This window comes from Malaya genurostris, chromosome 3 (assembly GCF_030247185.1).
Source record: "Malaya genurostris strain Urasoe2022 chromosome 3, Malgen_1.1, whole genome shotgun sequence".
NCBI lineage: Eukaryota > Metazoa > Arthropoda > Insecta > Diptera > Culicidae > Malaya > Malaya genurostris.
In genome coordinates, this window is record NC_080572.1 from 120,357,375 (window position 1) to 120,370,579 (window position 13,205).

Here is a 13,205-nt window from a genome sequence, read left to right on the forward strand (position 1 = left end):
CGGAAGGTGCTGCTTCATTTCACGGTTCAGCTGAAGAGATCCGGATCCAGCACGAGCGGTAGATTTGCTTCTACGGTGACACTTTGTGTTAGACAAGCGATTCGGATTGACTCTTAATGCCGGCCAGGAATTTCATGGATAGTATCAATTTGCAAGACCTTTTCGCTCCTACGCAATTTCGTGCGGATTTTACCGGTTAACCGGGCAGGTGGACTGCTCAAGTGGGCACAAGTTTATGATTGAATAATTACGGGTATCGTTCTTCCTAGCTGTACCGGTTGGCAGCCGACGACGTTAGTTCGGCAGCATGACTGAAGAGCACTGATTTTTTGCTTAACGGCCTCTTCACCGAAATGCGCCTGGAGGCCTTCTTTCCGGAGAATACCATGCCATTTAGAATCGCACGAAATAAATCTCGCAATCGATCAATAGACCATTGATAAAATATCACAAATCAATTTCTACTAGAAACCGGATCGTTGAAGAACATCACTAATATCTGGAATGGTAAAACATTTCGAAGAAAAACATTATTTCAAATTGCTTTTTTACCGAACTTTGCTATCAAAACTACTTTTCGTAAATGGAATTTGCTATTTTAGCTATTTGAAATGTTGTGAAAATTTCCTGTAGGGAATTTTAGAGTCTTATACGTTCGTAAAAATTTAATTCAGCAGAAATTCTTGAACTTATTCTTTGCGCTTTGTTACTTGATCAGAGTAAATCTACCCCCCAACAAAGTATGACAGATAGATGACGACATTACTTAAAAATACCTCTTGCGTTCAATATAGTCATCCTTCTGATACCATCGGTTAAAATCGCTACTTTGGGAAAATTGGAAGCAAGGAAAAAAAACCTGTTTTGATCCACCTAGTGGTGTTATGATGCCTTTCTCATATAACTAATATTTTCATTAATATTACTAGGGGATTCTTCAAAAAACTTTTCTTTCGATATTGCATATGAACAAACAAGTTTGTTTGGGCATATATAAGCATAATTATTTAAATTTTGATCCAAATAATTAGGAATTCTTCGTTTTTGCATTTACGCTATAAATGATTTAAAATATTTAACACATCTCACCCTACTAGTTCCGGAACCGGAAAATAGATCCGAACAAAAGTTCAAAAGCAGTTTATTTTCATAAACTTTGGCCATTTCATATGTGTTCATGTTTGTGAAAATCGACTCAGTTGTTTCTGAGAAACTGGTCTTGTCTTAGATTGTAATTATCTTCATTTCTCCTGTCACTGCTTGATTACGCCCAAGTAAGGAGTGTATCGAAAATAAGCTATCTGCATACATTTGTGTTGTATGCATGTTTTTGTGATGGTTTTTTTATGCTCAGATCACAGCATGCTGTGCGTTTGGCTGTAAGTTTCCGTTTGTTTACTTGTTTTTGCGGTTGAAATTCTGTGTTTTCAAAATATCGCGGCGAAATCACCTGAAGATCTGCAAGAAGCAGAAAATCTGGAAACAAAGTGTATAACAGAAGAAGCGAGCAGCAACAAAGGCCCGGAAATTGTATTCTTTTGCAATGTCCGGATTCATGCGTTTTGATGGACGATGAGACTTATATAAAGGAGGACTCAAAAACCCTTCCAGGTCCACAATACTTTTCTGTCGTCGTTGGGAGGGATGTGAACGATGCGGACAGGTCGATTCAAGTGTAGAAACTCGGTCGAAAGGTACTGGTATGGCAAACAATATGTTCCTGTGGTTTGGAGTCAACCATTTTTTACACTACTGGAACTATAAATGCAGAAATCTATCGATCTGAGTGTTTCCAGAAGAGATTGCTGCCTTTATATAAGAAGCATAGTACACCTCCACTGTTTTGGTCGGTTTTAGCTTCGGCTATAAAATATCAATCCACCAAATTGCTCTCAGCTTTGACCCATCGAACGTTACTGGACAATCGTGAATAGGGTCTTCAAGAAGACTGGTTAGGCAGCTGGGAACATGTAGGAGTTCAAAAAAATTTGGGCTCAAGCGTCCAAAAAATGCGATGCAACACTTGTCCGGAGCTCCGGATGAAGAACGTTCGATCAAAAGTTCGAAAATTCGAGAAGGAATAACTCAAATTTCATCTGGTTTTCATTATGCTCAAGTTTAACCTCGTACAATAAAGGATCAATTTTTAGTTTAAATAAAATATCGTTTTTTTATCTTAATTGAAAAGAAAAATTTGTGGATAGCTCATTTTCGATACACTCCTCAGCATGTTAAGTTGCTGTCCTGCATTTTTCTACTGATTGTACAATTTAACAAGTTAGTTTATATTACTTTTCTAGTAACTGTTGTGTTATGGAAAAAGCGCAATTTTTCTTTGTTGTGCAACATATCTTCAAGTTATTACGAATATTTATTCGCAACGATTGTGCAACTGAAACAAAAAATCATGCGACGATCCCATCACAAAGGCAGTAATAAAATCAACGAAAAAACAATTGTGAAACTCGTGAAAACTACTACGTATTGTAAACAAGAAATGGAATGACGTTTACAAAAAACATAACAAACTTAATTTCTAATGAATAAGTTTCACATTTGATTTTCAATACAACTGCTCTTAACACAAACATAGATCTTGTAAAATAATCTGGACATGAAAAATGATAATGCTACATATTGTAGAATTGATCTTCTATGGTTTTGTAAATGAAAAGTCGACAAGGAACAGTATTTTTATGCTGCGACATGTATTCGTACGCCCGAAATTTTCAAACGCCTTTGAATTAACGTATTTTGATGATTGTACACTAATTTCTGTGAAAATAACAGTCTATTATTTTTAATACGAATCATCGGAATGGTGTTCAAAAAACGTACATTCAAATATTCTCCAATGTTTTTCGATTTTGATCACACTAATGTTTTATTGAACCTCAGAAATCTCGAAATAAAGTTTTCTTGAATTTTTTTCCAATGTGGCATCGATAGTAACAGTTAGTTGAGTAGAAAATGGTTCACGCAACGTAAGGACCAGTGCAGTAAAATTTCATTCAATTCAATTGAAATCGAATGTGAGACATACTGACGATCTCCCTACTGCAGTAAACTTCACACTATGACACATACAACGTTCGCTGACGTAACGAACGAGCAGCATTCAGTTCTACAATCGATTCTCTTCAAATCAAAGCTCAGTTTAACCACCGTCATTTGATCTCTTGAAGTAGCAAAATATCTCTTTCAATAGTGTGAGAGCGGTCTTCAAATGAGGTTCTTGTAAACATTCGAATTGGTTCAAGATAATAGATGAAAGACAACCAGATATCTGAAATATCAATTACAGAATACACATAAATTAACTGTTTCCTCCCTTCAGTTTTTATTTTTATTACTTCGCTCCATTTATAATTCAATGAAGCAGCTAGACTACTTGGCACTTCAAACTGAACAAGTCAAACTTCAAATGACTAGGTACGATTATTCGACTGACGATGAATTCTAGGAGCTTCACTTGAACATGGCAGCAAAAGTCAAATGAATTAGTGGGGATATGCTGACGGTCAGTGACTATAAATTTCATTTTCATATTATATTATTAGATTGAAAATGAAATTTTACCGCACTGGTAATGACTTATATAATCTGAATAACAGGAAACTATATAAAAATAGTGCAAATAAAGCACATGATTATTCAAGCTCAAACCATTAGCATCAAAATAAAGTGAAAAGAAATATTTTATTTTTATGATAATGTCACATAGACGAACCAAAATTTTCAAATTAAAAAAAAGAAATTTATCTTTCGATCCAACCGACAGTGCCTTCAGAGTATTCAAAACTCGACCCATAAATTAGATAATATTTTATGCATTTTTATAGAGCATTCTGTAATGCTAGTCGAGAATGGCACGGCACGTTTCGTTAACACCAACTCAGCGAAAACCGGTACGGTGTATTCGACGATTTCAGCTGATCTACCTGCATGTAAGTGTACTTAAGTTTTATCCGCCAACCGACGAGACCATTAAGTGCATTTGCACTTTTACGATTTCAACTGACAAGCCAAAAATGGTTCTGTCCAAACCCAGTGAACCAGCACAGGCTGCCTTCGAATGTCGTTACCTTTGGTCAAATACGGTTGCCGTGGTTATAAAAACAATGTTGGTAAGATTGTGTCAACCCCGGCCATTCTCCTAGATCAGGGCGATGTTTGGTTCTGATATTTGACAACAAAGTATATTAGCAGCTGTAACGAGGGTGGGACCTAATAAAACGAGGAATTTATTAGCGGGTCAGTTTGCCGGCAGCAAACGGCCTTTGTCTTTGGAACGGTTGACTATTATTTGTATGGAAAGGTCAAGCAAATGGCCAATAGTGTGCGTGTTAACGCAGGTCGCACGTACAACATTATGTTGTATGGTGATTTGTTCTTTAGTATGACACCAAAAACTGGCGATTTCACCGTTTCAGTTCGTTCTGAACGTTATGGTTTTTGTATTTCGAAGTTAATTCACTTAAATGTTTACATTGAGAAGACTACTTATAACTTGGATTGTTAGGAACTCTAAACTTTTGACAAGTTTTAACCCTGTGGACGTTGTGAAGATATTTTGAAATATAAAGGGTGTTGCGACCAAAAAATGGTAAAATAGAAATGGCTGAAATCCATTAAACCTTCACTTAAACCATGATGTGATATCATTTTCAAGTTCAATTAATGCAGAATAATCACAAATCAAGCTTTCTTCTTAGCGAATGCGAATTGCTGGGCCTTCGTTTGACTTATTCCATTAAGTTTGATACTGCCTTCCCACGCCGTAAAACGTTTATCGCTGGCAACTGTCTACTGTTTTTCTCGAAGTTCCACTTGAAGATGGCTCAATGGTTTTCTATTGCACTGGCGTGTTGTGAAGGTTCTCGTCTGTCGGCACCAGACGTTATTCGTAGTATAGGGGAGACCGGGACTGGTTAGCCGGTTTGTTTTCGGAAGTTCTGTACTCTTTCTGGGTAGACTTTTTGATAAACGGTACGCTCCACCTTTTGAACACTTTTTGATGTGAAACACATCTTGTTTTTCTATATAGGGGTGCAAATCAGAAACTCAAGGAAAACTACAAGTAGAAATGTGGTCAGGTTTTAAACACTTACAGCTCAGTCCATTTTGTATCAATTATTAATATTATTTTATCATTTTATTGGAAATATTTCTAAGTTTCGAGTTGAATGTATTAAGCCACGTATTTTCAATTATAAATGATTGAAATTTTGATTAGTAGCGAGCAGTGCCCTATTTTGTATGCTAAAAATCTCCGGCATACCGGATTTCCCTGCCATAGACGACTGTTTTGAAGGAGTAAGCGATATATCAAAGGGAAAGCATCGCTCTGATTGGTCAATCGATGCAAATGCGAAGCTGTTGGAAGCACGCGAATCTATAAATAGAAGCAAAATTATAGCTAACGTTGCAGTCCTACGCGTAGCATGCTAGAGGTAGATTGTTGCTAGACAGCAAGACAAAAAGTGCCATAAAACGATTTGTAGCTTTAATTGATAGGCTGATCTTGTGTCATGCAAGCTTAGATAAAATTCCATGTTATGTCATTTCGCTTGAGAAATTGACAACTTTTCTAGGGTAAATTTTCAGTGCTTACGATTAATTTCTAATTTATATAAGATAAATTCGATTGATTATGAGAAAAAATTTATCGCTTGAACCGAAATAGCTGAGTGGTAGAGGAACTTAACGCTATAAATACAACAAAACTTGAACATAAGATTGGCGAAGAGAAGCTTAAATATCGAAATCCATATCGCAAGAATATACAAATATATAATTGCATACATTTGGGATATTTGTGTAATTTCGTCGGCTATAAAACAAATACAAATCATAACAAACGTTGTTCGGTATTGATTCCTAATCAAGATCAATCTAAGCAGACTCTTGTACAATTGTGGGTTCAAAAGTGTGACGATTAATTGAACTCAGCTCGGTACGTTTCAAAATCTCTTCCATCCTTTCACATTCAGTTACCGTATAATGTTTTTTGATGTTTAGAATTTGTCTTTACGTAGCTTCCACGATCCTTCTCAGTACGACCATTTTTTCTCGACAAATCGACAGTTCGACTCGTTTTTCAGCTCGATGCATGGTTGTAGACGACACTCTCAGCTCAGACGTCTCGAACGGTGAAGTTTTGATTCTGCTTGTGGCTGTTACACGTCTCTCTTTTCGACGTTTTAGTGGTTTCCGGCTTATGATTTCATTCCGATCCAGGACTCCTGGCTGTCGATGAACGCTCTTTGAACAGTTTAATTACGTAAAAGACAGTCAATTTTGCAACATTCAACAATTTCGCCTACTTTCCTTGCGAGTAAATTGGATTTTGTCGATGCTCGAGCAAAATGTTGCTCATTTTGTATCGATTCGTTTTTTTTTTCTCACAACTGAAGAGCAAGTATCCAAATCTAACAGTTTTGAAGCATGAGCAAAAAATTAACGAGTTGAAGTTGTTGAAGTGTATTTGAGTTCCTGTCATAAATTGAACCGAAAAACTATGAATCATTAATCTCATCACCTAGAGTACAACTGAGTCATCATTTTTTGATCATGAAAAAAGTAGACGAATCCATTTTAGGTAAAATCTCTTCCTATCACTACTTTTCCTCTGTATAAAATGATTACAGTATCTGCCTGAGGGGCGCTTCAAATTTGTTTCTGTTTATACACTTCAACCAAGTCCTTGTGTGACAGTTCCATTTCGTATCGCTAACCATATTAGAGAAAACCATTCTTTTTTTTTCGAACGTGTGTATTTTTTTTTATCAAAGCGAAATTTGTGTGCTATCACTATGTGAATATTCAGTAAAAAAATACAATGCCATCGGAAGTCTCTGCCGTGAACCGAACAAAAAACTAAAATGACAAAAACGAAAACTGAATTAAAATTTGATAAGTTCTGGTACAACGATTTCCCGTGAACAAAACTTTATTTATTTTCTGCTTTATCCTTATAATTTTCGTTTCAAACAGGGGAAAACTAAATCTGCACTAGTGAAAATAATGCCACCATCGAAACGAACAAAAGTGATATCTTAGCTAGACAATGCCGGAAAGAGTAGCCACAACAGGAAAGCTAATGTAGTGCAACCAACAAAGCAAACAAAAAGTGTTTCACGAATAGTGGAAAAACTGCACTGTGGAAAGCAGAAAAAATGGAAGTGCATTAAATTGAAAATAATTCGTCTCAGTTGCTGTGCTTTTTTCTTTCGAATCGAGTTTCTTTATTAAGTTCAAATCTTCGCAAAAGTTTTTTAGTTAATCTAACCGCTGCTGCTTCTTAGCTAACTCGCAAAAGTTATCAAACAAGAATCCGAAGCTCTCACATCAAAAGTCGTTGAGAAATGGCCACCAAATATGGCACACAAATTATTTACACAAATTCTCGAACCACCATCAAGGTAAGTTTACTTCAACAATCTGAAATCTATTTGAAATGATTGAAACCAACCTAAAACTAGAAACAGTATCGTATCTCCAAATTTACACTTTGGAATTCGATATGCAAATCCGTAAATAAACCCTAAATGTAAATCAAAATTAATCTGGTAGATTCCGCTAGTTACCGAGAGCCCTATTGAGTGTGTGGTTTAGTTGAAGTAAACTTAATTCATACAGACGTAGTTGTAGCAGATATCCATCAACTCATTTTCATTGAATATTTCCATGAAAACCAAACCGAGAACGAAAACGAAAACGAAAACGAAAACGAAAACGAAAACGAAAACGAAAACGAAAACGAAAACGAAAACGAAAACGAAAACGAAAACGAAAACGAAAACGAAAACGAAAACGAAAACGAAAACGAAAACGAAAACGAAAACGAAAACGAAAACGAAAACGAAAACGAAAACGAAAACGAAAACGAAAACGAAAACGAAAACGAAAACGAAAACGAAAACGAAAACCGAAAAACCGAAAAACCGAAAAACCGAAAAACCGAAAAACCGAAAAACCGAAAAACCGAAAAACCGAAAAACCGAAAAACCGAAAAACCGAAAAACCGAAAAACCGAAAAACCGAAAAACCGAAAAACCGAAAAACCGAAAAACCGAAAAACCGAAAAACCGAAAAACCGAAAAACCGAAAAACCGAAAAACCGAAAAACCGAAAAACCGAAAAACCGAAAAACCGAAAAACCGAAAAACCGAAAAACCGAAAAACCGAAAAACCGAAAAACCGAAAAACCGAAAAACCGAAAAACCGAAAAACCGAAAAACCGAAAAACCGAAAAACCGAAAAACCGAAAAACCGAAAAACCGAAAAACCGAAAAACCGAAAAACCGAAAAACCGAAAAACCGAAAAACCGAAAAACCGAAAAACCGAAAAACCGAAAAACCGAAAAACCGAAAAACCGAAAAACCGAAAAACCGAAAAACCGAAAAACCGAAAAACCGAAAAACCGAAAAACCGAAAAACCGAAAAACCGAAAAACCGAAAAACCGAAAAACCGAAAAACCGAAAAACCGAAAAACCGAAAAACCGAAAAACCGAAAAACCGAAAAACCGAAAAACCGAAAAACCGAAAAACCGAAAAACCGAAAAACCGAAAAACCGAAAAACCGAAAAACCGAAAAACCGAAAAACCGAAAAACCGAAAAACCGAAAAACCGAAAAACCGAAAAACCGAAAAACCGAAAAACCGAAAAACCGAAAAACCGAAAAACCGAAAAACCGAAAAACCGAAAAACCGAAAAACCGAAAAACCGAAAAACCGAAAAACCGAAAAACCGAAAAACCGAAAAACCGAAAAACCGAAAAACCGAAAAACCGAAAAACCGAAAAACCGAAAAACCGAAAAACCGAAAAACCGAAAAACCGAAAAACCGAAAAACCGAAAAACCGAAAAACCGAAAAACCGAAAAACGTAGCAAGTGTGAAAAAACTCATTTGTAGTAAACCAATTGTAGTTCGGTTTTTCGGTTTTTCGGTTTTTCAGTTTTTCGGTTTTTCGGTTTTTCGGTTTTTCGGTTTTTCGGTTCCAGTAATTGTGATAGCTGTGATATTGACACCATGTCGCCATCCATTTTGTATTAGTCATCTTATTGAAAATCCCTGACCTGATATTGATTAATTATTTCTCATGTTCAACAAATAAACGAATGAAAGAAAATAATGCTGACCCGCAAAAAATGCAATAATGTTCGCGAGATCAATTGTTTGAAGACCAACAAAAAAGCGACTCGACTCATCTTAAATTTCATACGTCTACAGAAACAAACAAAGCTCAGGCTCAGAATATTCGTCGAAGTGTCAATCACTCTCTATTATATTTATTATCCTCTTTGAAATTAATTAAAATTCTCCATTTCGTATCCAGCCGGTCGACATGCAGATGAAAACCATTCATTCCACTAGCAGAACAAAATGTTGAGCAGTCAGCAGTCTGGCTGTCGGCATCCGAATCCATCTGGCAGGAATAACTGCTCAGTCTATCGCCTTCGGTGGCAGCGATAAATAGCGAGTTGATTGATCGAACATAATCCCCCACCCGAATTGCATTGCATTCGATCCGATCCTTCCGAATGATATTCAGGGCATTCGTTGGATTCGCCGCTTTGGCATGCTCAACTGTCAGTTCGAAAACGATGACCAGAAAGTTCTGCTTCGATACGTGTGGAGACTTATCGGCTTGAATATGCAGAGCCATAGCATTGCCCAGTTCCCTGTTCATGTCAGTCAAGGTTTTAAGGAAGGTACCTGCGGTACTTGTATCTATCTTTTTCCATTACACTGAATGGGAGGCAAACAGGCTAATTTAGCCAATAACTGGTGATTCATTTCCCCGAGTTGGTAATTTCATTTTGAGCTCAGAAAAAGCAGCAAAGCATTCAAAAAAGATCAACATAGTTTACGAACAACGCTCTCGTAAGTTCGGTGCAAACCAAAACTTTCGTTAGTTTAGCCCGCAGGATTCGATTTTATTAGATTATTGAAAATAGTGCAAACTGTAAGTTGCTTAAGGTATTAACATATCAGTGCTGTTCTTGTTTAGTTCTATATTTGATTTTTTGTTAAGATAATTGAATGCTTTTAATTATGTTTAGCTTGAAGCTGTTTTAAGAAAACGTTTTGAACCAGATTTCCCAATTAACGTTCACATAGTACAATAAAAAAAATTCGCATCGATTGCTAACGAATCCGGGTTTGCTTCCACAAACAACATACGCTTTAAATGATAGCGATATTATTATTAATTGAAAATAAAATAAACGATTTTCGAGTTCGCTAAAGTTGAATAAATTTAACAAAACTCTATGGTACTATAACACATTTGAATCTTTGTTTGTATTCACTGGTTCTGCCAAACCAGAGAAATCGTTGTGAAGTTTGGAATTTTTGTACCGGTAATTCCGGGGCTAGAAATTAAAGATTCGCACCAATTCCGGAAACGGAAGTCGGATAAGGCGCAAAATTTTTTAATTATTATCAAGTACAGTATCAATTTCATTTGATGCGATTGAATCGACCTCTATTCTGAAGAAACAGAGGCCCGAAATAGTTATTCTACTGCATGACAACGATCGGCCTCACGTTTCGATACCTATTGAAACCAACTTAGGAATGCTCTCACTGGAAGTGTTATTCTAGCTCCCATATTTCGTCATCCGATTTTTTTCCCTTTCTCATATAGAAAGGCTATGCAATGACTGTGAAACCGGACTTTTTAACCGAGGCCCGGAGGACCCAATGTTATATACCATTCGACTCAGCTCAACGAACTGAGTAAATGTCTGTGTGTGTATGGGTGAGTGTATGGGGAGCGGGTCATTGCGCCGAAAGCCATTTCGCCGAAAGTCGTTTCGCCGAATGCCATTTCGCCGAAAGTCGTTTCGCCGAATAGATCATTTCGCCGAAAGTCGTTTCGCCGAAAGGGTCATTTCGCCGAAAGGGTCATTTCGCCGAAAGGGAAATTTCGAATACATAATTATTTTTTATGCCTCCAGTATACCTGATGTGGCGCAGCCACATAACCGAAGCCAAGATGGCTCGGCGGCATAAAGCCGCCGAGGCGACGCCGGATGAGTTGGCCGCCGACCCGCCGTCGGAAGCGGCGGCCTCTTGCATACAAACCTGTAACCGCCTCGTTTGCCCGGTCTACTCAAAGCTAGGTTTCTTTGCTTTAGTTAGGTCCGAACGAGCGGTAGCGAGGTCGGACAGCACACGAATCAAATCGATGTGGCTAAGCCGCATTAAATATTTTTTTATTTAGTAAACGGAAAATACCACATACATTTGCTTGGTAGATACCTATGGAATTGCTTTGATGATTAGTAGTCAACAAGTTTCTTTGGGAACTCCGTTCTGAGGTTCATGAATCAATCTTTATTCAAGAAGTACAATTATAGGTCAACAAAACGAGCGTCACGTTATTATCTTTAATTTGTCTTTATTTTAAATGGTTTCCCATTACGATTTTAAGACATTTGTAGGAATCGGCGAAATGGCTTTCGGCGAAATGACATTCGGCGAAGTGGCCCATTCGGCGAAATGACATTCGGCGAAATGACCCTTTCGGCGAAATGACTTTCGGCGAAACGGCTTTCGGCGAAATGGCTTTCGGCGACATGACCCTGATCCGAGTGTATGTATGTATGTATGTAACGAAAATATGCACTCACTTTTCGCAGCGATGGCTTAACCGATTTTCATAATTAAGATTCAAATGAAAGGTCTTATGGTCCCAAAGCCAGCTATTGAATTTCATCCTGATCCGACTTCCCGTTTCGGAGTTATATGGTAATATGTGAAAATTAGAGAAAAAAAATGAACTCATTTTTTTCTGAAACGGTTCAACCAATTTTCACAAACTAGGATTCAACTGAAAGGTCTTATAATTTTCTAAAAATTTGTAGAACATTTTATCCAAATCCGACTTCCGGTTCGGCAACTAAAGCATGATAAGTGGAAAATTACCAATTTCATGAGTATTGTTTCACGAACGATGGTCAAAAACAGGTACAAATCCCATAAAACTGTCTGATAAATTCTACTACTTTGCAGAACTTGTTAGTTTGGGGGCATCTAACCTTAATTCGGCACTACTGGTCCTCCTTTTCCTGTACCGGATTTTCACAAATCTTAGTTTAAATCAACGCTCACATTGTCTCAAAAGCTACTGTGAAATTTCATCCGGATCCGACTTCTGGATCCGCAGTTACAGGGCGATAAGTGTCAAAGCTTGCAAATAGCCATATAGCATGACAATATGTACAACACCGGTATGTGCAACGTGGAAGAAGAAAGCATAAAACGATCGATGCCTGCTTTGTTCTATTTCGTACACGCTATAAAGAAAACTAAACGGTTACGGATGTCTGCTACTGGCGTGTGGTATTGGTAAAAGACGGTGCTGCGGCTGATAAAAATTTTAGCTATTTTATGATAAGTGCGACCGTAAGAATGAAAGAATGTGAATGAATTAAAATTTATTTGAAAAAATAAACACACACAGCTTGGCTTACATGTGCAGAAGTAACTGAAACGCAGGTTCGTTTCGTTTGTTAAGTTTCGTTTAATTGGTTTATTCGAAATAGAGCATGAGATAGTAAATTTAGGTTTAACTAGGATCCAAAATGTTCCAATTTGGAGGTCGTATTGGTTACTGACAAACGAACCAACTTCGGCTATTCCGGTCATCCGGTTTCGGAAGAATTGGGAATGGTGATTAAAAATTGCAAAAAGAATCTCACTAACTTTTCTTCAAGATGGAAAAATCGATTTTCACAAACTTATAGGTTCAAAGAAAAAATCTCAAAGTTTCATACGAAATTCCGGTTCCGGAACTACAAGGTAAACTGTATTTGTAGAGTTTGTTAGATTAATCCGAACAAATTTTCCTATTTCTAACCAATGAACAGTTGTTTTTGCGAACTCTACAGTAACGGGTTTTTTCTCTATTCGATGACATATGGTCTGGCCAATTAGCAGTTTTATTCTTAGTCTCAAATAATAAATACTTCTACGTCAAGGCAATCGAGTTCTGACTGCGTAATGAGAGAAAGTTTTTGCTAGCAACAGGTTATACTTTGAAGGAATCATTCTTTCATTTATGATTCTTTACAATAAAGTGACATTTTCATCAAAAATAGCCAGAACACAGTTCCACGCCTAATATAAATGCACATCTCACAAAACTTCATTAAATAATAAAAGTTTTTCTAAATAATGCATCATTTTT

General features: G+C 37.0%; 1 protein-coding gene across 24 annotated transcripts in view; it reads left to right on the top strand.

The window, feature by feature from the left end:
* The window catches only part of LOC131434942 (small conductance calcium-activated potassium channel protein), an 880,455-nt gene that overhangs the window by 522,614 nt on the left and 344,636 nt on the right, over positions 1-13,205 (top strand). For 11 of the 24 annotated variants that reach the window (XM_058602261.1, XM_058602262.1, XM_058602268.1 and 8 more), the window contains one exon: positions 6,997-7,424. The exons of the other annotated variants lie outside the window; for them this stretch is intronic. In XM_058602261.1, coding sequence (XP_058458244.1) covers positions 7,368-7,424 — 57 coding nt within the window. In that variant the 5' untranslated portion in view covers positions 6,997-7,367. The remainder of the gene's footprint in view (positions 1-6,996; positions 7,425-13,205) is intronic. 24 annotated transcript variants of the gene reach the window in all.